General features: G+C 39.4%; 1 protein-coding gene across 1 annotated transcript in view; it reads left to right on the top strand.

Moving 5' to 3' along the window:
- tnika (TRAF2 and NCK interacting kinase a) overlaps positions 1-26,795 on the top strand; it is a 75,531-nt gene that overhangs the window by 21,106 nt on the left and 27,630 nt on the right. Inside the window, 11 exon segments of the mRNA XM_017034099.2 lie at positions 13,817-13,873; positions 16,087-16,212; positions 17,590-17,700; positions 19,226-19,316; positions 20,473-20,603; positions 20,700-20,754; positions 21,633-21,711; positions 22,591-22,766; positions 25,342-25,408; positions 25,493-25,691; positions 26,570-26,686. Of these exon segments, the coding sequence (XP_016889588.1) occupies positions 13,817-13,873; positions 16,087-16,212; positions 17,590-17,700; positions 19,226-19,316; positions 20,473-20,603; positions 20,700-20,754; positions 21,633-21,711; positions 22,591-22,766; positions 25,342-25,408; positions 25,493-25,691; positions 26,570-26,686 (1,209 nt within the window).

Raw genomic sequence — 26,795 nt, 5'->3', positions numbered from 1 at the left:
GTGGCTTTGCCTGTAAAATATGCCCTCTAGCTTTATCTGGGTTAAGGTTAAAGACGGGAAACAGAACCCTGACCTAGGAAGTGTAAGACAAACGTTCTTTCTACTCCACATAACACTGTATTTGTCGCCCAGGAAAGAGCTACAAGATCATTCACACCGACTGTGCTGATTTGTAGATCGTTAATCAGTATTAAATAACTTCATCAGGTGTCTTCAGCTGAAAGTCCAGTGTTCTCCGTCCGTGACTGCTGTCTCCGTGCAGAATTAACAGGGAAAAACAGAAGTGGAGAAGACAGTGACTGGTCCTCCTTCTGTTGACTGAACACGTCTACTTTCTCCTCCTCAGGCACAGCGCTTCTTACACTCCTGAAATATTCACCACCCTCTCCGACACACTCTCACAAGCGCTCGCAGCTGAGGAAAAGTGACGTTTGGAGGACTTTTAGTCCATATGGGCTTTTATGTACTCACCCACTGTGACAGCCACTCGCTGTGCAAATGCAGCTGTGTGGTTTCCATTTACTGCATGCCTGTGTGTCTGGGGACAAAACCTGGAGAAGCTCTCAGAAGAGCACAGGGTGTAAGAGAAGTGAAGTGTCTTTGTATCTTTGCGCACTTGTTTGTTTGTCACTTCACGTTGGTGCTGATGTAAGTGTTTTGAAAGCGTTTAGTCTCTGTAACCGTCGATGATGTAACGTTACGTGCGGCACCCATCGCCTTAAAAATAGACCTTTATGACCCCCTAAGGGTTACTGTTGTACATTCTTGGGAAAGTGTGTGTGTTTAGTGGTTTATAGGATACGCAGGGAACTGGGAACAAGTTGGGTTTAATCTGGATTAGTCTCAGTATTTTTTAGTTTTTTTGAGCCTTTCAATCCACGCCTGAAAGTTATGTGGGTACTTTTTTTTTTCGCCTGGTCAGCATATTGAATTATGATGTAGAAATTGATGTAGCCAACAGAGAACATCCAAATGCAGTTTGAAAGGTAACTTGTGTGAAAGGGTGCATGCTGGGATATGGCATATGTGAATGTGTAATGTTGGACTATTTCTAAGTAGTGAATAAGAAAGGTGGACAAACGGAGAAATAGCAGGAACTCTTTAATTTGTAAGGAGTGGATGTGAACTAAGGTGTGAAGACATTTTTAAATCTCATTGTGAGTAATTGGTCGGGAGAGTGGGTCCCAAACTTTTTTTTTTTTTTTTTTTTTGCAGCTTCCACTTTTTGTAGTTAGAGCTGTCGCCCAGCCCTCACACGTTGACACTTCAGCCATTGCTGTTCAACTTTACTTAGCTCTCCTTTGATTCCTACAGAACTGCTGTTTCTATTTAAAAAAAATGAAGGGAATTTAGAAATCAATAGTTCTATGCTCTCCACTTTGAGAACCACTGGATCAAGCGAGAGGACAATTGATTTTTCTTTTTGAAAACAGAATTTAACACTACAACACACAATCAATTTTTAACATTTTGAAAACAAATTCTTGAGCTTCACAGTGAGGTTGGACTAAAGTGTGTTGTACAAGTTCTGGTCTAGAAGTAGGGAGGTGTAAAGGAAATGCAATTATGTGATTGTCTTTCTGGAGCTAGAGAAGCCAATTGTTTGGGCACTAAAAAATGGGTACAGTAGAACAAAGTCAGGGGTGGCAGATAAGTATTTGAGTGTGGTGCAGAATGTTTTACTGCGTTTTTATTTGAAAACATAAACGGAGACACGCAAGACTAACAACGTGGTTGTTGTAAGTTTTGTAGAAAGCATTCATTGCATTGTTTTTAAGGTCTTTGGTTGTTTTCAAATGAATGACCTACTTCTTCTCATCCTTCTTCTTTTTCTCCGTTTCCTCCTTTTGTTTTACAGTTTTACATCAGTTGTTAATAAAGTATTTTAAAACCTCAAAATCTTTTCTTCTTATTCTTCTTCTCCATATCCTCATCGGTGTTCTTCTTTGTCTCCGTCTCCTGCTTCTACTTCTTCTGCATCGTGTTCCAGTAGCCCTGGTCCACATGTTTTCTAGTCTCAGTAAGATTCCTAAACGTCAATTTAATAGGAGTTTTCTGTTTCTGGTTCTTAGCCCACTTTTATTTATTAGCCTCTTTCAGTCCATTCCTCCCAGGGAACATTTACTCTGATGAGGAGCACCTGCTTTAAAGAGGCTGAGACTCCCACAGTACAGCACGGTGCTAAGTCTCAGGACGGTTGTTTCAATGTGCTCCTGAAGTTTAAGTTTCCCAAGTCAACTCTTAGCTTTCGGTCCCCAGAAGAAGTGTCTAGTACTGCGGCATCTCCACAGTCTTGACTGCGTTGTTTAAAGATTAACTATATAGAGTGAAACATTTATAATATGCTGTCAGTGGACAAATTTGAATTTTAGTTGAAATTATTCCCTCAATATTAATTAGAACATTTGGAGCCTTGTTTTACAATTGCATTTTAAATTAATCTTTTATATTAGACACTTTACTGGTCAGCAGACCATGTAGTAAAATTGTATTACTGCAGCTACTCACTAGTGCATTTTTACTTTTAATTAAAGTGATAAATTGAAAGCAGACAATGGGATGTAGTTATGCTCTAATATGACACAAAATCACTTTAGTTTCCTTTTTTTTTTAACCTTAGATGACAAAACAAAAGACCTCAGTGGTTCTAAAAACTTATTGTGGGATATAATCTCAAAAAATGACTTCACGTCTTTTACAGTAAAAAATAAAAAATAATTAATTGTAATTATTATGATCCTATTTAGTGGAAAATAGACAACAGGTGATGTCAGTATCTATGAAATAGTAATGTTTTTACGTCCCCTCCGATCCACACCCCCGCAAATTGAAATACTATTGAGAACCTGATAACGTGTATATTTTTATCTGTACAAACCACTGTTTGAGTTGCTGCCACCTACTGACTGAAGGCTTGTTATTCAAGCATTACAGTAGTCGTACACTTATGTCCAGTCTGCCATATTTCACTGGAAGCCTCTAATGCCCCTCAGGCACCTCACCGTGCCCCCCTCCACGGGGACCCGCCCCACTAAGAAGTAGTGGTCTAAATCCAAGTCCAAATAGATGCTTTAGCTCCGGGATCTGTGGTCGTATCGTTGCTGTGTAAACGCTACTGCAGTGACTATGTTGGTGTTAATGGGTGTTGCTGTGGCTGAGAGTGTCTACAGAGAGTGGGTTTAGTTTTTAACTAAGGCACAGTGCAGCGACCTTTGGCTCCTTCTGGATTATACACACTCCTATAACAGACACTTGTTCATCCCTGAGTTCTTATGAACAATATATGAACTGTGACTGTGCTGGATGTTGCCTCTCACTGTGGCAATGGTACTTGTGCTTGTTCTACCATGTCTCTCTCTCTCTCTCTCTCTCTCTCTCTATCTCTATGTCTCTGTCTTCCCCAAGGCCACATGTCCCACTTACCCACAATTCATTCCTACCACCCAAACCAGGGTCAATTATCCAAGGCCTGATGTCAACAGCAATCTCTCTCCCCTCTTGTCCTCCTTCACTCACTTGTTCTCTACCCTGTAGTGTGTGTGTGTGTGTGTTTCACCCAGATCCAACACTTTTTAATGGACAGTCTTCACTTTGAGGTGCAATTTAGTTCCTGCTTCTTCCCAGCAGAATAAAAAGCTGCTTATCTATTGAATGATCTAAATCCTAAATTGCCATCTCTCTCAGACTCCTCAGTTCTTTCCCCCTCCGTCTCTGTTCACAGTTTCTAGCTCATTTCCTTTTCTTAGAACTTGGTCTCCTTGTCCGGGCAACTTCTCCTTCATCTCTTCTGTCACTCCTGATGTTCTCGCTCAGCTCTTTTTCTCCTCGCTCCACTCTCGTCCTTCCCTTCTCTCACCTTCAGTCTGTACAGTAAATCAGCTCAGCTGTTTGTTTGACCTCCAGAGCTGCTGGAGCGTAATGGAGATGTGCTGAACCTGCCACTTTGCGGTTTTGCTGCATCCCTGCTCNNACACTTTTATCTTCTAATATTTCTCTCTGACGGCTCATTTTGCATTAAAACAAGAGCAGCAAAGTCACCTCACAGATGTTGTCTATAGGCGAACAATGGAAAGATTTAAAGCCGTCTGTATTTTAACCAGAGGAGAGCTGTTTTAAAGAAGCCTTTCAATCAGTGTTTCTGAAATGATGGGTTGTGAGCCAGAAATTGGTCACAAAACTAAACTAAATTGGTCCCGGACTTAAGCACAATATAAATAACTATTGCAAAATTCTTTTTTTAAAGAATGTTTTTGACACCATGGTATTCCTTTCCAGATCTAAGTAGTAAAAACCAAGTTCCTCTAAAATGTCCTTTCAGTTGGGAAATGAGATAGACAGAAATGAGACAGAAGCTAAGGTCAGGAATTTTTATTTCAAAGTTGTTCATTTTTGAGGGTTAAAAATCAAGGACCTCGCTCAACTGTATTGACAAGAATGTGTCAGAGTTGATTGAGACATGTCTTAATATTGACAACAATATATTGACAAGAATGAAGATCATGTTTGGCTATCAAAGTCAGACTTCTCTCCCGCCCCATTATTTGAGAAGTACTGTTTTAAATTGTCGTGATTCTTTTGTGTAATGTTTGTCTATTGTGACTTGTGACTTCCTTGCTAACAGCAAACTAACTTTTCATAGCTGCTGTCTTCTTTAATTGATGAGGATCCATGTCTTTACCATGCATCTTGTTTTGATCTTGTTTTGGTTTCGCCCTCTTGCTTACAATCTCAGCTTCTCTGTTCCGCTCGCATTTGTGTGAATCTCTTTGTTGCCTGGGCTCTGATTCAAAGCCGATTTTATGTTGCTACCACTGTGATTACCATGCCAAATTCTTCCCCTGAACCCAGATTGGTCCGTTTCCTGTGCAACAAGCTTGTTAATTAGCTTGTCGGACTGCGAGTAGGCAGGTTAATGAGCAGCTATATTTTCCAGACTGGCTGATAGATTATTGTTTCAGTCGGCTTTAGCCGATAACGGTCAGATTCATTCAGAATCCAATCAACGTGCCTGGGCCGTCGGTCGCACCGCTCAGCTTTTCTCCTCTGCAAACAGCTCTCACCCATCAATAAAAGCCCTCTGGTCTCTGCTACAGATCATTGCTCTCATCTGAGCTCCCTTCCCCTCGACTCCCCTCTCTCTTCCTCTACCTTTCCTTTCATCAACTCCTCCTTTTTCTTTACGGCTTCCTTCACTCACAAACTCTTTCCTTGTGTGTATGTCTCTCCCCTTAGAACTTCTCTTCTTTTTAAATCTCTTCCTCTCCCTCTAAGTCTGTCTCGCTCCATTCTCCTCCTTTCTCACGTCTGAGTGTGAGCACAGCCCCGGGCCGCTGCTATATTTCTTGGGCCGTGCACTTGTAGATTGGAATGGAGGCCTTTGTCACTTTTATTTACTGCCTGACTGATTTTCACAACATTGTGTGTGCGTGCCTGTGTGTGTTTGTGTTAGAGTGTGAGGGCACGTGTGAATGCAGAATGATTGCAGGTGTTTGAACTGCAGCGAGGTGTGTCCTGGAGCAGTGCCGCTCATTTCTATGGACTCTGTTTGTTGTTTGTGTTAAAAGAAAAGTAGCTTTAATTCTGCCCCAAACTACACACTAGGACCAGTGGGCGAGAACAGAAAGCAGAAAAAACACTGGTCATCTCAGGTCGGGCATGTTCAAATGTCCAGGGGAAAGGTTTTATATGGCCCGCAACTTTTTTTAAAAATAAAACATTTCTGACATGCCATAAAAAAAAATCGTAAAAATAAAGTTTAAACACCTTTTAAAGGCAAGCTTCCAAATGATGCAATTATTTATAACCTTCTGTTAACTTTGGACTTGTTTTGTGTGTTTTCAAACTATTTCAGGCAATAAAGTTCACCCTTTATTGCCTGCTTTATTTGCTAACTTTGAGCAACCGACTTGACTGAGCTTAAGTTGTAATTGTTATTGCTAGTTTAAAGTCAATCCCTTGGCTAATTTAAGCTTTGACTATTAATTTTTTTTGTTGACATTTATTTATTCATCTGCTACGTCAGGTACGGATGCTAACATGGCTATCATTGTCACAGCTAGCCTTCGCTTTATTTTTATTTTCATTTTTTTTGTGATATTTAATGCTAATGTTTAGCCTTCAGCTTCTTTGGGCCACACTTTTTGAGACACTCTCTGTTGCCTTACTAAGTATTGCATACTCAGGGCCTATTCTATATACAGGCAACTTTTAGCAACGTCAATGTCAGTGTCTTCCTGAGCTGCGCTTATTTTTCTGCTGTGTTTTGATTCCTTATTTGTTACATAGAAAAAAACTCTTAAACTGTAAAATATATTCAAAGTCCTTTGCATATAAAAGAGTTTTTTTCATTTTTTTTCTTTGGTTGTCCCTGTCAGAGGGAGACAGAGAGAACATATACTGTACAGCCAGACCTCCAGGCTACATCCCATAGTTTCCTTCTCTTCTGATGCTGTTACTATGCAGACAGTCTCTCTCCCTGCAGAGCATGCTGGGGACAGATTAGGATTATACTTACGTACGCAGTCACATGCGTTGGCTTTTGTTTTGCTGAATTTAGGTTAATGTTTCTCTGCACTGACATGTGGTGACTCTTCAAAGACATTTAATCTTTTAGTTTGATCTAATCTACACATGTAGTGTTATTCACCAACAACACAGCTTCAAAACAATCATTTCTCTACATGTATCTGAGTGTAGAGTTTCTTCTTTTTGTTGTCAACTCAGGGTTTTCCCCCAGGAAATGTTTATCTGCGGTATACCAACCAGATTGACTTTTGTTTATCTGCGGTATACCAACCAGATTATGACTTTTCAACCTGTACTGACACTGGCAGTGTTTCTGTCCCTACCACACAGTCATGTTTTCTGTTCTCAAATATTAGTCATTTTGTCAGAAGAGTATTTTTGATTCAGTCAGGAATTTTAATAAAAATGAAGCCTAGTTAGTGCTTTCTCTTGTTGTTAAAGGAAATGTTTCAAAAGAGCAGTGACCAGTGTCTAAAAACAAATTAAGGCACAAAATGTAAATTTTTTGGACATAAAATACACTCTCTAAAATAAAATATGTATTGCTTTTGTTAAAAAAACAATGCTTTATTATTTGGATCAGGTATAGAAACTTTCAATTAATTTTGGTCAAATATCCAAAATACAGTAGGGCCTGACTGTGACAACTGCTGTTAGAACAAGTGATACAATAAAATGAAAACTACTAAAACTTGTTAGTCCAGAATTTGATTAAAGTTGCTATAAAAATGAATAAAAATGAGAAAAAAAATGAATTTGCCAAAAGGTAACCAATATTATTTAACAATTGAGCATTGAAATAGTGAGGAAATAGCAGAACTAGCTAATAGTTGTCCAGAATGAAGTTTTCAGGAGTTTGTTGAAGTAAAAGTGTAGTTAACGGAATGAAAATCCCTTTGGGGTTCACGACATAACACAATAGGTTGAAAGTTTGGACATCTTCCTCTGACCTAAGAGCCGACTGTGAAATCCAGCGCTGATGGTGAAATATTGTTAATTTACACGTTAGTTTCTCAATCACATCCTTCTCTTCCAGCTCCTTCTTCAACCGTTCATTTAAACAACAACAGGACAGTAGACAAGTGTTTACTTAATTGTGTGTCTAAGTGCTGTGCCCACTGTACTCAGAACAGCCAAGACTGTTGCTAGGCTACACCAGGAAGTGTCCTGCATAGTAAATGTGTCCTGTGGTGGCTGAGAGAGGTGTCTGTGTAATTGACTTGGCAAGGACAGGGATGTGGAGACAAAGAAGACACAAATGCTCACAAACTGAAGAATAATCAGGTGTTTACACACACACAAACACACACACACACACACACACACTTGATACCTTAATGAAAAAAAAATGTAATTTCTATCATGAAATCCAAAGGCAGGTTGTGTCGAGGTACGGAGTGTTTCCCCTGGAGAATTTCCTCTGGTTCAATCTATAACTCAGATCAGCACGACCTTTGTTAATTAACGTCAACATTGTGTACTTTCAAATGGGTCACCATCCATATTTGTAGGATGGACAGACACCTTGAGGGGGCAGACAGTCAAATGAAACGAACGAAATGAAATAATCACATTTTTGTCTAACAATATTATTTGCTATTTGTTGTTTGGAATCCAGTTGTGGGCTGGATTGGATGGTTCTGTGGGACACATTTGTTGATGATTACCTCTATGAAGTCGAGGCTCTGGTTGTTTCAACATGGATCTCTTCATGAAAAATATTAACGTTCAATATTGAACATTAAAGTTCAATATTTGTAACATAAAAGTTACTGTGGCAAAGCCACCTTTTAAAAGGTTAAGCCTGTTACAATACTGAAAATGTCATTGTCCAGTGAAACCGCGGTGGAACCGATTTTTTTTTTTCTTCTTCCTCTAAAGGTAGAATTACAGGTGCTGTTTCATTACACGTGAGACTTTGTTTAGTTCGGCAGTGAATGTGTTGGTCCTGACCCTCCCTCTGTCTCTCATTTTGCTGTCAGGTTGTTTTAATGGTATCTGATAGAGTACTGATTGCATTGCTGCCCCCTACTGTGTCCATTTGTCCATGGCCATTTTTTAATAATTTCCTAACTTTTGATATTTTAGTTTTGGTTAAACAGAAAAGAAATGGTTTCCATGTAAATATGTTGATGATGATAAAAAAAAGAATTAAAAATATAAATCACATTCACTCCTGGTTTGATTTTCTCCAGCTGTGCTGCTGTCTTGTTAACAGGCCTACCACTGTCCTCCAGCAGGTGGAGTGGTTTGCAATCGTGATGGTAGTACAGCAAGCGACACCAATGTTGTCATTCTGACATCGGTGTCATCGTGCAGATGAAAGGACAAGTGAAAAGGAGATCATTATATAATCAAACCTGTGGTTGCAGACAGAATGATTGACAGGGTCATTTGGATTCAGATGATGTCACTCTCATAACAAACAAAAAGGCTTCAGCAGACGTTACATGCTTTGTATGAAAAAATCTTCTTTCCTCCAAAAGTCAGACCATACATTCAGAGAAAAACCAACATCAGTTAATGTTGACATCTGATGTTCTGTACAACAGTAAAACAAACACTGACCTGCAGCTACAGTCATGTCTGTCTGTCTGGAGGCTGATTGGAGATCAGTTTGACATGAGTCCACTGTCACCATCACACTTTATCACAGGCTCCACTGAAGCGAAGCAAAAGTATTCGACTTGGTCTGGTATCAAACATACGCACCTGGCGGGGGAGCATTTTCAGTCGTCTTGCACTTTTGACAGGTGTACGCGATGCTTCACAAAGATTTGGTTGAGTGGTGCAGGAAAATCTATGATATGAAACAGTATTTTGTGTGTCTGAGTAGCTCACTAACATACATTGGCTTTTAGGTCCAGTTATACAGTACCAGCTTGTGTAGAGTTTGACGTATCAGAACATCCACCACATAAGAAATCACTGTATTTGTGATACAGGATTCAGTTAAGCGCAGCAGAAGCCGCTGATGATTCAGCTCTTGCTCTCTGGGAGACGGCTCTTCTTATTCGCTGAAAATAATTTTCCTTTAGAGCTGACTTGTTTACGAAGGACTTTTGAGTGTTTCTCTTGCTTGCTAAATTAACCTTCATTTATTCCTTCACCCCCTTATACAGGCGGTCCTCAACATACGTCAGGGTTCAGTTCGAAGCGGTGACATAATTTGAATGTTCGCTGTAAGTCAGAATTTGCTTACAATTGCATATTACATATCGCAAAATATGTAGGAAATCAGAACCTGTTGGTCAGGAAACTTTTGCTTTTCAATGAATCCTACGTTGTCCTCTACAGTTTGGTTTGACAAACCATGCTTATGAGCAAAAAAACATGACGTGCCACTGGTGAATGTAAACAGAGCCGTCTTGTATGTAGGGGTGAGGCAACGTTAACAAAACGCTGTGTGTTGAGGATGCCGTAAAGTGAGGACCCCCTGTACTTTACCTAAAGCAAGGATATCCTGCTTTTCCTGTACTGTAGTATCACGTTTTCTTGCTAGCAGCAAAACCAAAACACAGCAACAGACTTTTTACTGTTGGGTAAAAAGAGATCAATCGTCAGTATAACCTCCACACATAGTTTTTAGAATTTCAACAAACCTCTGCTAGTGTTGCTGTGATGATCTTAGCTATTGCTACATGTACAACACAGTCAGACAGGAGGATTCCACAGTGTGTATGTCTGTTTTCTTCACTCATGTCGGTGACATTGAGGGTTTGTAGAAGATGTAGAGAAGGCGGCAAGAAAACAGTGCTTTGTGCCATACCTGGTTGTCAGACCCGCAGCTGAACGTTGTATTTCAGCCACTTACCTTGTTCAGCTCAGCCCTATTCATGTTGGATGGGACCCACTTTTCACAGGCCACTGGTCTGAGCTGTGAGGCGTTAGACGACGAGGGGAGATGGAGACTGGAGGAGACAAGGAATCGGCAGAGAACTATAGGCCAGACGTGTAGAAGGAGGAGAAGAAGCAAATAATGGAAAGGCTTAACGAGGGGAATGTGAGAAGTTAAGAGGGTTAGATAGTGAGAGAGAGCCAGAGGGAACATGTGAGGAGCTGAGGATTTAGGTCAGAGAGTCAAATCAGGCAAAACATCGCACAAATGAGTAAGAGAGAGAGAGAGAGAGAGAGAGAGAAGCTGAACGAGGTCGTGAGGCTCAGTGATGCTGAATACAGTGATTCAGGCATCGCTAACAAAGGAATGATATCTGTTCGCCTAGTTTATAGCACGAAGCTTTTCTTTTGCTAAAGCTAACATTTTTAGTCCAATATGCTGTTTTCATTTTTTTTTAATGGAGCTTAGTTTATCCCAACAAAAGAAACTAGGTATCTAGATAAGCTAGGTCAAATAAATGTTGAGTATTTTAGGGTTCTACAACAATCTTACAATCACAAGATTTAGATGGTTAGTGTCACATAGAACAAGATAAGGCTACATTTTTTTATTAGCTTTACATAAGTAAACATAAACTTCCTGTTAAAGCTCAATGAATTGTTGCTAATACATGTCTTTCTTCTAGCAGCATTTTGTAAACCATATCTATGAGTCACACAAACACAACTCTTTCTTTTTACTGCACAGCTAGCATCCTGTAATCTAATAGTTATTAGCAAGGTTTAGCTAAGAGCAGATATCTAATAGTTATTAGCAAGGTTTAGCTATCTAAGAGCAGATTGTTAGTGAACGTTTAGCTTTCTCTTTGTCGATGACTTGATTTTTTTTTGTATTTTAACTACAATTCTGTAAACTCTGTGTTAACATTTAATTAAAATTATATATATCTGTGTACATGTTAATCATCAGCTTACTTTTACTTAATAACTTACTAACAAGTTATTGAGGTTGTGTTTTGAAGCCACACATAAATACCTTTGCACCAAAGCTGGCCAGATGGGTGTTGGCTCAGGTAAATTCTCTCTCTAAATTAGTAACTTACTAACAAGTTATTGAGGTTGTTTGAAATCTAAGCTGAGATGAACATGCACTGACTTTTTCAATCAGTGAAATTGGTAAATCAGTTTCAAATCGTTTTAATTAATTAACAAATGAGCAAAAAGAGCACCAGTACAGTATTTTAGCCCTGGTTCTGTTTTGATGCCACACATAAATACCTTTGCACCAAAGCTGGCCAGATGGGTGTTGGCTCAGGTAAATTCTCTCTCTAAATTAGACTTTTTATTTTTTGTTTCCCCTAATAACGCAGTTGGAATGAATTTCTTAGAAAAGCCAGTTTTTAGTTTTTGGGTGAGACAAAATTATAAAATGATCTTAAAGAAAACAAATACAATATTATATACAACTCCCCTAATATCGCAGTTGGAATTAATTTCAAAAAAAAAAAAAGCCAGTTTTTAGTTTTTTTCTAAACATGGGTGAGACAAAATGATAAAATGGTCTTAAAGAAAATAAATACAATATTTAAAAACAAAAACTATACTAAACAATGAGGAGTCCATTGAGGTTGGTGAGACGTGGTGAGTACAAAGAACGGAGAGGAAGGAAGATGAATGGCCAGTGCTGCTGCTCCTGCTCCTCTCGCGTGTTCTCATTCATAACACGGAGGTCACAAAGTGGCTCAAAGTAATGAATCATTCTGCGGCTCTAATGACGCACGCTTAACTCATTCTGTGCTTCTCTCTTGAAGTCACTCTTCCCTCTGTTCCCGCCTCGTACGTCTCTGTGCAGATGTGGGTGTATGGAAGGATTCAACTGTCTTTCTGTGTCAGCTATGGGAAAAAACTGGGACATCTGACTGTATATGTGTGTGTGTGTACATGTGTGTGTCAGAATGTGTGGTTTATAAGTGGCTGTAATCCCATTGTTGGACTCCAACAAAGCCGCTCCTTGTACTGGATGAAATTGGGGCCAGACTGATCCTAATGAGAAATCCCTCTTCAAACTTTCCAGCCCTTGTTCTGTCAGGACACAGTTCTTCACAATTCAGAGCTGCTTGTTTGGCATTGTGCTGGATCCTGACAGAGTGGACAATTGAAAGGTCTAACTCTATTCCAGTTACAAATCGTCATCAAGTCCAGAGGAACAGAGTCGTACTATCTTCTTTGACAGAAATTGAGGGTTAATATCAAAAATGACAATTCTGTGATCAGATATTACTGTAACGATTACTACATAGTGAAACAGCTTGTGTACTGCAGTATGTGGCAGTATCGTTACTTAATTAGTTCCTCATTTATCAGATCTGTTATAATTTTTATAGAGGTATTCCAAGTTCTTAAATACCCTTGAATTTGCGCAACTGTTGGTCAACCCTATTCGAAAATGTATTACACTTCTAAGGCTGCATACGTCTGACTGAAGGGGGCGCTAATGGTCTCTCTGGTAATCAACCAAAACCAAAAAAAGCTAATGGTTTATAACCAAAGTTTTAAAAAGTGCATTAAAACAGTAGAGGAAGTAGTGAACAGAGAGACGGTTTCTGCATTATTGAACAACACCCTCCAAACAAACTGCACAGCAGTGAAACCTCCAACTTTCGGCCATAACACAGCTCCAGTTTTTATTTCCCCCCTGCTTGTGTTGGAGCTGCAGTGCTCATTATCAGAACGTCCCCTTGATTTAGGCCCCGAGGAGGCGCTTTAGAGGCAGAGCCTTAATGCCATCTGCTTTATAACGGCTCCTCCAGGAGAACGCTCCTGCCCCTCTTGTTTCCAGCCAGGGTTAGTTATTTGTTTGTTTGTCCGTTTGTTGGTGCCACTGCTGCAGAGCGGTGGTGTTTCCACTGTGACCGTCTAATCAGTAAAGTCCAGACGTGTGAAAATGAACAGCCGTCGGTGGTTCTTGTGTGTCCTGTTAGCCTTTTGAACTAATGCTGGGCTGCACATCAACCACACGGGCATGTCCTCGCAGCCCACTCTCCTGATTCTTTTGACTTGTTTCATCTGCTGCATCTCAATGTCATCTTACCAAACTACAGACGCGCAATAATGTTTTGTTTTTTTTTTTAAATCTGATAACTAATAAATATCTGACTCTTGTTGCCGATATTGCAGATATGATAACCAATGTTTTTTTGTATTGACTTTCTTGTGTTCACCATTGACCAGGAGTTAAGCTAACGAAAAAGTCCTGAATGTATTAGTACTAATACGTACTTGGTTCTAGTACTTGCTGTAAAATGTTTCATTTGAATGGATTCTTAATGGTCACTGTTTGCTTTGGTGCTGAGACGGTATCATCGTTTGACAAAATGTTCTGTACCTCAACAAATGCTGCGTTTTTATTTTCATTTTGTTTGAGAAACTTTCATTTTTCTTCCTCCCCCCACAGGGTCGTCATGTTAAGACTGGGCAGTTGGCGGCCATCAAGGTCATGGATGTCACTGGGGTAAGAACCACATTTAACATCCAAACTTCAGCTCATGTCTTGTCTTGAACGTTTGGCCCTGAATGGGTGGGATTTGGTTTTTCTGTTAGGAGTCTTTAATAAGTGATTGAAATTTTGTTAAGTTTTAAATTTTTAGATTTATTAGATTCCTTACTTGTAAGTAATTTTCCTCTTTTTGGCTATTTCATGCATTTGCCCTTTTTATATTTTTTGTTCCCTTTTGATTAACCTACATCTAACTTGTAGCCATCAGGCTAATTTCAGCATTTCTAATTTTCAATTCAATTTTTAATTCAACTGAAATGCATTTTGTCCTGAATTTGATTAGTAAATAAACGTTTGTCTTCTTGGCTATTTTTTAGGCTTATGTTTCATATATATATAGTATTTTTTAAACGTACAGACATAGAGAGAGCCTTAATGCATGGATGTTTCCACTATATTATTTGCACTGTTTGCTTCACCTCTTTTTACTTTTCTACAACCCTTTATTCCTTTCATTTATTTTGACCATTTATTTTAAACTTGTTACAGTAACTCTGGTGTTTTGGAACGTTCAGATCGGAGTTTTATTACCATTGTTAGCATGCCTTAGCAGCAGTGAAACCCTTGTGTGATTGTCAGAAAACGAGGACATTGATATTAAAGTCTTTTTCTGCGAGCTTCTGGTTCATCACTGTGGTCTCAGGCGAGTGTGTGTTAAAGCCACAGAGAATCTCGTCTATATTTAGAAAGTCTTTTTCATTCTACCCTTATGTCGTTTGGAATCGGCTGCCAGCAAAACAACAAAAGGCCCCTCAGTTATGGAGCAGCCAATCAGCTGATGAAGAGATGAATGACTGAGAGCATGAAGTGGTGATGAATGGATGAGGAAGTGAACATGTTGGGTTCAGAAAGGTGTGTGAAGATGGAAGAACGGTTTGAGCTGTGAAACAGAAGTAATGAAGAGTGAATAAGGGCAGTGGAAGAAACGCTGTTTGAATGATGGTGTGAATCAACGCTCTGTAAGTGAACGGCAGTGTTAAATAACGATTGAAAATTACATTAAAAAAAGCCACCGAATGAAATGAACGGCTTCTGTTTCAATCAGCTCGTGGTTTTGTCTTCATTTATATGTAATCACAGGCTGATTGTCAGACACAGAAGTTAATGAATGAGAGGTTAATTATCTCAGTAAATATTACAGTCACTTATTACAGCTTGTTTCCAACAGCTGGGAATTTATGACCCTTGGAAATAAATGTAATTATGAAGCATTTTCTTTTCATCTTCTTTTGGACAGATTGGAGCAAACGACGTTAGCCCAAATCTCTTCTTTTGGACAGATTGGAGCAAACGCAGGTAAAAAAAAACGACGTTAGCCCAAATTTTAGATTTAGTCGGTGTTTTACTCATATCTTTAAGTTATTTAAGATACTTCAATTTTTCAGCTATATGGGATTAAGTTTTTTCTTATGTTTTCTTTTTTTGTATACTGTAGCATTATGCACTTTAAGCTAACCTTTGACTACGTACAGCAGTAGTTCCATTGTGTAGCCGTTATCACACCTGCCTTACACACAGAAGGTCCTGGGTTTTTTTCCCCAGAGGAAACTTACACTTAGTGGCGCCTCCTGTGGCAGCCTGTGTAGATTTCAAAGACTGTGAATTTTTTAATCACTAATCTGTTTGGGAAGCAATCCAGTGAACCTAACACTATATCTTCTGTTTGGGGGACCGCGGGGGTAGCTTACTTTTGCTTTACTTTTGCTATTTGTTAGGCTCTTTGTGGATCGATATTTGCTTAGACCAGAGACATCTTATCTGAAATTGTACTATTTTGTTGCTTTTTTAAGCAAATTTTGCTTAAAAAAAAAAACAATCTCTGCTTAAACATTTGGCTACAATTACAAAAAAAGCTATTTCTTTGTTACCTTTCAAGAGTTTTGACATATTTTTGCCAACATTTATTGCCTGCCTAAATAATAAGAACCTATTTACACGGTACAATTGAACCAACAGGAGCTGATATTTAAGCAGTAAATACACACTTTATTATGCAGTATAAAACGGTGCTATCTAGAAAAGTTTTCCTTTCTGTGAATAAACAGTATCACACTGGAAAAGGACCTGGACCTCCTGACCTGTGGCCTGCTGCTAACGTAAACACTACGTGTTTGTCAGAAGTGCAGTTCACGCTCTAATGTTTTTGTCCCCTCTTATGTGCGTGTCAGGATGAGGAAGAGGAGATTAAAGCAGAAATTAACATGCTGAAGAAGTACAGTCACCACCGGAACATCGCCACCTACTACGGAGCCTTCATCAAGAAAAATCCTCCTGGCATCGACGACCAGCTCTGGGTACGAACCTCGTCAACCCGACGGTGATCATAGCTGTGTTAATAATGCTGAAAAAAGTCGGTTTCTGTTCCCCCTCTGTTTGTCATGTAGAAGAAATAAGCGTATAATTTATTTATGTGTGCAGAGCACTACGAACAGTAAAAGCATATATATTTATGCATTTTTTACGCATATGCATGCGTTGAAAACATATAAGGGATACAAATGAGTCGGTGGTCGACTGGCTGCTGCAATAAATCATGTGGGTAACGTGATCTGAGGGAACTATCTATTCATTCCGGAACATTCATCACACAACAATGGGAGGACACACATGCACATGGAGAAAATATAGTGTATAAACATGAGTACAGCACTTTCTGCTGCATAATTCACGTAGCCTCAGGAGATGCACGACTTCGACTGTTTCTTTGATTTTTTTTTTTTTTTTTTGTGGTGTATTTTTTTATTTAATTTTTTTTTTTGTTTTTTTTGTGGTGTATTTTTTCATTTTATTTTTTTTTTTGTTTTTTTTGTGGTGTTGTATTTTTTTATTTATTTTTTTTGCATATAGTTTTTTGTGTGTGTTTTCTGAATACTGGATGAACAGCGTCTGGCAGTTACTCACTAACTTCCTCTCTCCCTTTTAAGCCTGAGTGATGATAAATGGAGCTTGAAACCAAGCCAGAAGTGACCAGCTGAAGTTTTGGCTGCAAACCTTGTTCATTGCCATGCAGTGCAGCAAAGGACAGCAAAGGACGGGGACAATTATTATTATTATTATTTTTACAGTAGTTATTTTTACAGTTAAACCTTTATTGAAATAACTTTTTTCTATAATTTTTATAATTTTTTTTAATAATATTTGGGTGCCAGTTAGTATTTGTTCTCAACCATTCCTTGGTACAAAGAAGACGCCAAAAGATTTTTTGTAGTTTTGCTTGTTGACACGTTAAGTCCTGCCTGATTGTTAATTTTCTTATGTACCATAGGTTGGGCTCGATTTATAGTGTTAAGATTTTCATTGGATTTATAATTCACAGACAAGTATCTCTCCATTATATTTATAATATTTTGAAAAGTCACTGCTCACTGGCTATAAATACACACGTACAGATCGGCATTGTGTCAAAAGGACGGCTGGGACATTGACAAGTGGAAGATGGATGTCATTACATTTCTCAATGAAAAAACACTAGACAAGAGACAAACAGCCATTCACACCAGCATTCACACCTTGGGTCTGTTAACCCGCTCCGCCACCGTGTGGCCCTTATGTTGTACATTTATATATCATTTCACCTGATAACATCATTGGATGGTGCGTGTCCAATAAACCCACAATGTTAGTCCTGCTGGTCTGATCAATCCTGTGTGTGTGTGTGTGTGTGTGTTTAGCTGGTCATGGAGTTCTGTGGAGCCGGCTCAGTGACGGACTTGATCAAGAACACGAAGGGAAATTCTCTGAAAGAGGAGTGGACAGCGTACATCTGCAGAGAGATTCTCAGGGTGGGTGTCCGTGTCTGAATGCTTTAAAATAACCCTGTAATTATGACTGTTTAAATGAAATACAGAAAATACAGATCAGTTTCAATCAATTGGCTCATCGTGGCACCTTTTGTTGCTGTTCCTTCACGTTTCTGAATTGGGACAAGGCACAGCACTTCCTGGAATAAAAACAGACTTCCTCTTCCATATCTAATCTGTAAAATCTAAAACCTGCCGGTGAGTGATATCAGTTCCTCAGATGAGACCTGGAAACAGCAACATCAGTGCTCTCTGGCCGCGGTTGTTGTCCAAACTGAGGAAAGGTTGAATTCATTTAGCATACTTCCTGTTTGTTAACTATTCCTCCACTGCTTTGTTCATTGTTTCCTCTTTTCTCTCCACTTTGTTCCCTTTAACTGTTTTATACTGCGCCTGCCGTTTCCTCTTTTCTCTCCACTTTGTTCCTTTTAACTGTTTTATACGCCTGCTGACTCTCATATTTCCCTCTACCTCTGTAGTACTGAGAGTACTTCAGTGTCTTCACCACCTGGGTGGAAAATTCAACTTTTAACATTTGGTTTTTGCTCTTAGTTCAATTCTGTGTGCTTACATTTTGTTTTAATTTTCAAGAAAGTTAAAATTAATTTAAAAAAAAGTTAATTCAGAATACATTTTTTAACAGCTTTTGCCACGATATGGTTGTTATACGTACTCTACATTTACATACTTTGATAAGCATTTGAGCTATTCTTTGACTAGATTTTAGCTATTTTAAGCTATCCCTGATAATTAAGGGGATATTTACTGGTTTTATTCACTGAATGGCCTTTTGGTGTGGAACGAAATCCAAATGACTGACATTTGGACTTTTTTTTGCTGCATGTCTTCTATACAGAAGGACTGTCGACTGTTGTCCCAAGGAGTATTGTAATAATCAGTAATGAAATATAATGATTTTGTAGTTTAATTTTACTTTGTTGCAATTTGCTGTCTCGGTTTGAAGTCACGGCCATTTTAGTTGCACATGATGATATACTTGCAGGAATTGAAGAAATACACACAGAGATCTTCTTTAACAGCGCTCTCTCTATTTTTAATAATTTGCTGCCATCTACAGGAAGAGTATTGTCACTGTGTCATAGATGAGTTAAAAAAAATTACAGTATTTGCACTAAACAAAAAAATAGTAGTTCTCAGACCAATTTAATTTTAGTAGCACACCGATTGGTCTCCCGCGTCCTGCTTGTGTGCCACGGCACAGTGGTTGGGAAACACTGGTCTACAGGGCTGTAGACTGTCCACACTGGGGTCTGATTGTGGATATATAGAAATATCATGAACAACTACTCAACAACATTGGAACTCAGCGAGACAAAGGGTTATCTGAAAACACCTGCGATGTAAAGGAGGTGAAATGAAATACGGGCTTTGGATTTGGTCCAATTTTCCTTTCATGGACATAGTCAAACACTGGTGTGTTCAAAAGAGCTGTGGCTGAAATGATCATGCCAATAACCTAATGTTGTGTCTCTGTCACTGTTTGCAGGGTCTGACTCATCTCCATCAGCACAAGGTCATCCACCGAGACATCAAGGGACAGAATGTCCTGCTGACGGAGAACGCGGAAGTCAAACTAGGTCAGTCTGTCATCCAAGCTGACTTTATAAAACAGCTTTAGGATCGAGAGTGAGCGCGAGTACAAAGGTGTGAGGTTTCAGGAGTGTGTGTCTCTGTGGACCTCTGTGTATCTTTGACTTCCTTTATGCTGAGCTCCATGCAGCTCATCTCCCCGCAGCTTTGCTGCTGTTCATGGTGCAGACTGCTGAAGAGGGAACTCTCTTCCTCTCTCCCTTTAAGGCTCACTGGGGAGACAATTATACAGTCCAGGTGTGTGTGTGTGTGTGTGGGGGGGGGGTGTTGGTAAATTGAGAAAACTGCTGCAGGTTGAGGACGTTACTTCTTTTTGGTGATATATTTATTTTTTATGAATTTTCAAAGGACTTTTTTAAGGTTTCGTTTTTCCTTTGCACCATGAAGCTCTCATGTTGTTTTTGTTTTTGTTTTTCCTTCAAAATAAACAATTTTGAAAATGTATCAGTTTCCCAAACAGAAGACCTTTTGTAACACCCGCATAAAAGTTGTATCTCTGGAGTGTCAGCTCACTGCGGTGGCCCTCTCAACAACAGGTTCAAGCTTGGCTCTGGATTTTCTTCTGGGGCTTTTTCTTGTTTGGGATCTGACTGAGGCGCAAACATTTTTGGTTCGACTGCATTTTGTACTCCAGTGTCCTGACAGTTTGCCATACCTGTCAGAATGGCATACGGTACCTTACAGTGCATATACACAAATGAAAAACACTCCAATGGATCAAGTGTTTTACTGGCAGCTTTTTCTTTCTTACTGCTCAACCGTGGCCATGTTTGCGTGAAGCTACACCCAGGTCGTCCACGGGCAGAAGAGGTGGACTGATCATGCAGTGACTCATAAACAACCAAGCATCCCTGGAGAACAGTGTTCACTTTTCAGAAAGTGTTCACAAGAGAGAAAGAAAATTGGTGCTCAACTCACCACAGTGGACCAAAGTGGGCTTCAAACCTGGATCCTCTGACCAATGCGTCCCCTTAAAAACTAAGACTAGTCAACTTCATATTTTGCTAAATGGACATAGATCTCTTATTAAGATACTGTAGGTGTTCAAGAGGCTTGTTGAGTCAGCATTAAAAAAAAATCTGACACAGCTGAAATCTTCGTAATGACCCACAATCTCGTGTGTGTTTCTTTGCAAACCTGTAGTGGACTTTGGTGTTTCGGCCCAGTTGGACCGGACAGTTGGTCGGAGAAACACATTTATCGGGACACCTTATTGGATGGCACCGGAGGTCATCGCATGTGACGAGAACCCTGATGCCACATATGATTTCAAGGTGCGTCAGCCCTTTTGTTCCTCCCTGTCTTTCCTGCCTGGTTTTATCATCACAAATATTTATAGTATTTATGAGCCGTGGCTTTTGTCATTGCAGAGTGATTTATGGTCCCTGGGAATCACGGCGATCGAGATGGCTGAAGGTGCACCACGTACGTAACCCTCACTCACATCATTTCCCAGACGCTGCTGGAGTTGATGATGATAATTTAACTCTGGACAGGACAACTTATCTCGAGCCACACATTTTAATGGAAGCCAAGCTGCAGGGTATAAAATTTGATGTCAGATCGCTGGTCTTCTGCCCAAAATCCTTCAGTTACAGTCATCTTTTCATCTGTCAAAAATCTCATTCCTGCCAGTGCTTGTTCTTATTCTTTATGAGAACAAGCTCCAAGTCTCCTGACACATAAACCTACATTTATTAACGGGCCGGCGCTACAGTAGCTGATGGTTTATTTTTGGTAACAGTGTAGGATGCAGCAGCCGTCTAGCGCTTCATTTTGTACTATTAATATTTGAGAAACAAGTGTACTTGTACATGAACTGTACTTTTTTTAGAAAGTGGATTCAGTCAGACAGATGATGGGGATGAAAGCTGACTGGTTCCAAAATGAATCTACAACTGGAATTATTAGTCTGCCATTTCCACGCTAACATTTTGACCTCTGTGTATTTCAGCAAATTAGCCTGTAAATGCATCTTTTAGCATATCGTAACAGTCCATAGACATAAACATGTATTAGTCTATAATTAAATTAGAAGTCTACGTCTATAAACCTGTTAGAAAACATTTGGTACCACGTCAACAAAATGATTCCTGTTTGTGAGTGCACAGTTAACCTTTGGACACAGACAGTAAGACCATTAGACTGAGTAACAATGCACAGTGATGTCTCATTAATATTTAGTACATGTTGCACAGTACTTGTAATAATATTTTGAGGTATGGTAATAAAAAAAAACAGAAAGAGAGAGAGTGATGCGACAGCATTTACTGACTGACTGAAGTGTCTCTCTGCCTCTGCAGCTCTGTGTGACATGCACCCGATGAGAGCGCTCTTCCTCATCCCACGCAACCCAGCACCGAGGCTCAAGTCCAAAAAGTGGTGAGTGGTGATTGCACGTGTACTTTTCCATGTATATGTGAGAGTGTGTGTTTTGTCCTAAAAGGTGGGATTAGAAGGAATGCAAGACAAAAATGTATAATTTGTGTAAAGTCCCCATGTATAACTACTTGTTATTTAAGGATTTTTTGATTGGTTTAATTTTAACATTCATACTCTCTAAATTCAAAAATAAACAATCGCAGATACTTTAGAATAATAATAAAAAGCTGTTGCTATGATAGCCTTATATTTGTATGTGCTATGAAATATTTTTTAGATTTTACCTCATTGCTGTACTACCTTTTATGAACAAGTATTACACCAGGAATATTTATAGGTTTTTTTTTCTCCTATTAAAATTCGCTTTAAGGGCATTTGATACTTTTTCCATTCGTTTTTCAACAAATCAAATAACATTTGAAAGCAAGTTAGCACTTTTGTTTTGTTTATGAACTAGAATAGCTAGCTAAAGCTAACTTTTTATTAACAGATTTTGGCAAAAGATCTAACTATTTCTAATCTATTTGAAAGTTGTCATTTTTTTGTGATTTTACTTAACTCCTTAAGTCATTTCTGGTGTGACTTAATTTTAATCAGCTACATGTGCTAGTATAGCTTATATATTAACAATAGCTCAAAAAACTTTTTGTGTATGTCTATACTGATACTACAATACTACAACTAAATATTTTGTTTTTATGTACTGTAGCCTTAAGAGTTTAATTAACATTTTCAGTCATTTGTATTATATCTGACTATCTTTGAACAAAAATACAAAGATGCATAAATACAAACGTGTCACTCACATCGCGCTGTCACTGTCAGGAACCCCTTGTCACAAACAGTTCATATCCACTATGTGTTGGTGTGTGGTCTCAGGTCAAAGAAGTTCCAGTCATTCATAGAGAGCTGTCTGGTGAAGAGCCACAGTCAGAGACCCAGCACTGAGCAGCTGCTCAAACACCCCTTCATCAGAGACCTGCCCAACGAGAGGCAGATCCGCATCCAGCTCAAAGACCACATCGACCGCACCAAGAAGAAGAGAGGAGAGAGGGGTGAGGATAAAGATCAGGAGCAACTTTTTATTTCATTTGATTGGCTTGGTAAAGGTTAAGGTAAAAATAAAAAGAGGAGAATATATCAAAGGCTCAGAGGAGCTGGGTGACCAAAACACCGCTTCTTCGGCATTGACCTGACCCTAAAGGATTGTTGTACAAATGTGTTGTCAAAGAAAGGCGGGAGTTGAGTTTCCACTCTCCACCTTAGCCTAACCATCCATCAATTAGCTATAGCTCTTTTCATATAAGGACCAATGGGATCAGCCGGTGCCAGTTCATACTGATACTTTCTCACAGAACCGATGTAAAGGGACAAACAGCCATTCAGACATTCTCACTCGGAAGTGCCATTCACAGTTCACAGTCTCCAATTAAACCAAACCCCATCTGCATGTGTTTGGACTATGGGGGGGAACTGGATCCTAGAACACAGAGGGCAACCATGCACAAAAGACCCTGGAAACAGTGTTTTAGACAGACGTGCAAGTAAAAGGGACAGCCATACAGACTATTGACCGCACCTGTATGTAACCTGCACTCACTAAATAATAAAAAAAAAGAAACAAATAATAATATGTAAGCCACACTTCTCCATAAGCCGCAGGTGTCCACGTTGTAACATGGGGTATATACACAGAAAGATTTTTTTTCAGTAACATGGGGTATATACACAGAAAGATCCATAAAGTCCATAAATTAGCCTCACCATTGTTAAAGCCACAGGGTTGAAAACGCCTAAAAAAATTTAGAGTAGTTTGTCAGGATTTTTAAGTATATAAAGAATGGTAAGTGAATGTGTGAATTGTGGGTAATTCATAAAAAAGTTGACTAAACAATTGTCCTTTTTGTGCCTTGGTTGCTGTTAGCTTCCTGTTAGCACTAATTCCATTCAGCTGTGATGTAATTGTATCCATAAAGCGAGGCTGGCTTGATTTAGGTTAAATTAAAATCCCATAATTAATTTAAGTTCCACTGAGGAAAGACAACAGCACATTTAATTAAACTAATAAAAACTGAAATGTATTTTTCATTTAAATACACTCACTAATATTTACTTTTCCATTGAATTGGGTCCTATTTCCTCATTTGAACCATATATTTCTCACCACATTTTACCATGATTCCTTTTCTAAAAAGCACTGTTTTTGCCTGGTGCCCATCAGCAGCCAGTCCTGATCAAACGTCTTTGGACCTGAGGAGGATCAAACTTGGCTCAGTCTCAGAAAAGCTCTCAAATGCTGAGCCAGGTCCTTCCGGAACTTTTTCTGGTTTCCCAGCGAATTAACTCTGAGAACTTTGTGATTCCTTTTTGGAAAACATTTCTCTTCCTTTTTTTTTTTTTTTAGACTTTTTTTTCTTTGCTCTCCTACACTCAAATTACTCTGAGATACCCTGAGGTGCAAAACACCAATAACATTTAAATGATGTAAAAACATTTCCATTTCTGTTTTATTATAAAAACCCTTGTTTGTCTTCAGGTAAATTAAGAGCAGATCAAACCAGTTTTCTCTGTTCTCCTTATGGTCTAATAAAGTGTCTGAGAAATAACAGCGGTAGCCAGAACTGTCCAATGTCTGAACCACTTGTGACATTTGGACAGGTTTTATGCTAGTGTAATACGGTAGTTACCAGCCTACCTTTATGCTAGTTTAGCTAACTACAAGCTACTAGCAGACTGCTGATTATTTTTAATTTTTCTATTTTATGGCCCTCTTTACATGGGATGATGTTTAGCTTGTTTTAAATTGTAGTGAAATGTAGTATATTTAGCTAGGGTTTTGCATGTTCTAGCCATAATTTGACATTTTGTCTCATATAGTCAGCTTTTTCAGGCTAACGTTTAGGTTGGGTGATTTGTAACTTTTTTGGTCTCACTCATATAGTCAGCTTTTTCAGGCTAACATTTAGGTTTGGGTGACTTTTTTGCTCTCGTTTTAGCCATTTTGTCCTCATGTTTAGAGTGACTTTAGCTAACTTCTATTTTATTTTTATTTTTTTGTATATTTCTTCACTAACTTTTGCCATGTAGAACTGCACTAAGTGCTAATGTATTTTTCCAGTCTGGCTTCAAAGCTCAGTGAGTTATAAGCGCTAGCTAAGTTTTCACTTGGGGAAACTTATGGATTCTGAACTCATGTTACTGTTTTTGGATTTAAAATGCATTTAAAAAAAACTGAAACGATCTTGCCGATATCTGCCTTAAATGAGGTTTTCGTTGGTGATGATTTTCAGAAACGTCTCACCACTTTAGAGACTCAGCCTCTTGGCAGCTGTCAGGAGGGGAGGACGAGCTGCTTCTACCACCGTTTCTGCTTTGAGCAGCTGTTTGAGTGAAAACGCTGGGAGCTAATGTTCTCCACTTCGATACACATAGTAAAATTGGAATTTATACTCTTATTCAAAAGCGCTAAAAAGAAGTGCCCTCAAGGAGTCAGGGTTTGTGAATGCCAAAATCGTGAGGGGTTTAGTAATGAACGAAAGTAATTCAAGTGAAAAATGTAAAATAGAGCAGTGGAATGAATCTGATCCCTCGAACGTTTCTCCTCAACTTCTATTCTGCTGCCTGTTTCAGATGAGACGGAGTACGAGTACAGCGGCAGCGAGGAGGAGGATGAAGAAAGAGAGATGGGTGAACCCAGGTCAGTGTCTGTTCTTACGTGGAGATTTTTTTCTAATTGTCAACACTTTTCAAACTTGTGTCCCTTCACTGGTTCCATGCTCAGCTCCATCATCAACATCCCCGGTGAGTCCACACTCAGACGGGACTTCCTGCGCCTGCAGCTGGCCAATAAGGAGCGCTCGGAGGCGCAGAGGCGGCAACAGCTGGAGCAACAGCAGAATGAAGAGCACAAGCGCCTGCTGCTGGCTGAGAGGCAGAAACGCATTGAGGAGCAGAAGGAGCAGAGAAGGCGACTGGAGGAGGTTAGGAGGCAAAGAGTGAACTATCCCTTGATCTCATTTAGAGCAGTGGTCCCCAAACCCCGGGCTGTGGACCGGCACCAGTCCGTGGGTCAATTGGTACCGGGCCGCACAGGAAGAATGCATAACTTACGTAACTTTAAGTCTTCAAAACCGCTTCTCTTCTTGGAGACCTAGCATTTTGCATTAAAAGAAAAGCGCAATGTTACGAAGACGCTGCTAATAATGTTGCACACACAGTGGCTAACGTTCATAATTATTATTAGGAAATACCAGTTTTTATGCCGGTGTTATTATTTTATTAAAAGCCGGTCCGTGAAAAGAATTTCAGACATTTAACCGGTCCACGGTCCGGGGACCGTTGATTTAGAGTATAGACTGGATGGACATGGCCATTAGGGGGCAATAGTGCAGTGTTTCATTTTTTTGAATCCAGATATAAAGTACATGTAGGAATTGAAGAAAGACAAACAACTCAGCTCTGAGTCTCTCTTTTTTCTCTTTCTTATCTGTTGCCACCTAGTGGAAGAGTAATTATTTTTTCTGCCTGTCACTGTGCCATAGACAAAGAAAGACCAATTATTTTAGTAATAAAAAATATTTTTCAGCCATATTAACTGGATAATTTTAAATCACACGTCTAATGAAGAAAACACCTTTCCTGTGACAAGGAGGTGGAGGTACAGCATGATGATGTGGAGGTGCTCTGTGCTCATACTGTGGAAGAAAATGTAAAAACATATTAATAAAGGTATGGAAATGAACTCTGAGTTCATTTTCACACAGTGGCACATTTTAGTGAGAATCTGCCGAGACTTCCATTGAAGGTGACAGGACTCAGACGATGCAGCCGCGCTCAGCTGTCTGTCGTTCTTCTGCAGCAGCAGCAGCGAGAACGTGAGCTGAGGAAACAGCACGAGAGGGAGCAGAGGAGGCGCTACGAGGAAATGGAGCAGCTCCGCCGAGAGGAGGAGAGGAGGCAGGCGGAGAGAGAGCAGGTTGGCGCTATTTGCTGTAATTATGGAAGTGTAAATGTGACCAGAGCGGTGCTGCATAAATGAGCACCATAATGGTGATGATGATTACATTTTTCATGTCCCTCATTTG

The sequence above is a fragment of the Cynoglossus semilaevis genome, chromosome 1, assembly GCF_000523025.1.
Source record: "Cynoglossus semilaevis isolate Cse_v1.0 chromosome 1, Cse_v1.0, whole genome shotgun sequence".
Taxonomy (NCBI): domain Eukaryota; kingdom Metazoa; phylum Chordata; class Actinopteri; order Pleuronectiformes; family Cynoglossidae; genus Cynoglossus; species Cynoglossus semilaevis.
This window is presented reverse-complemented; position numbering and strand designations above follow the sequence as displayed.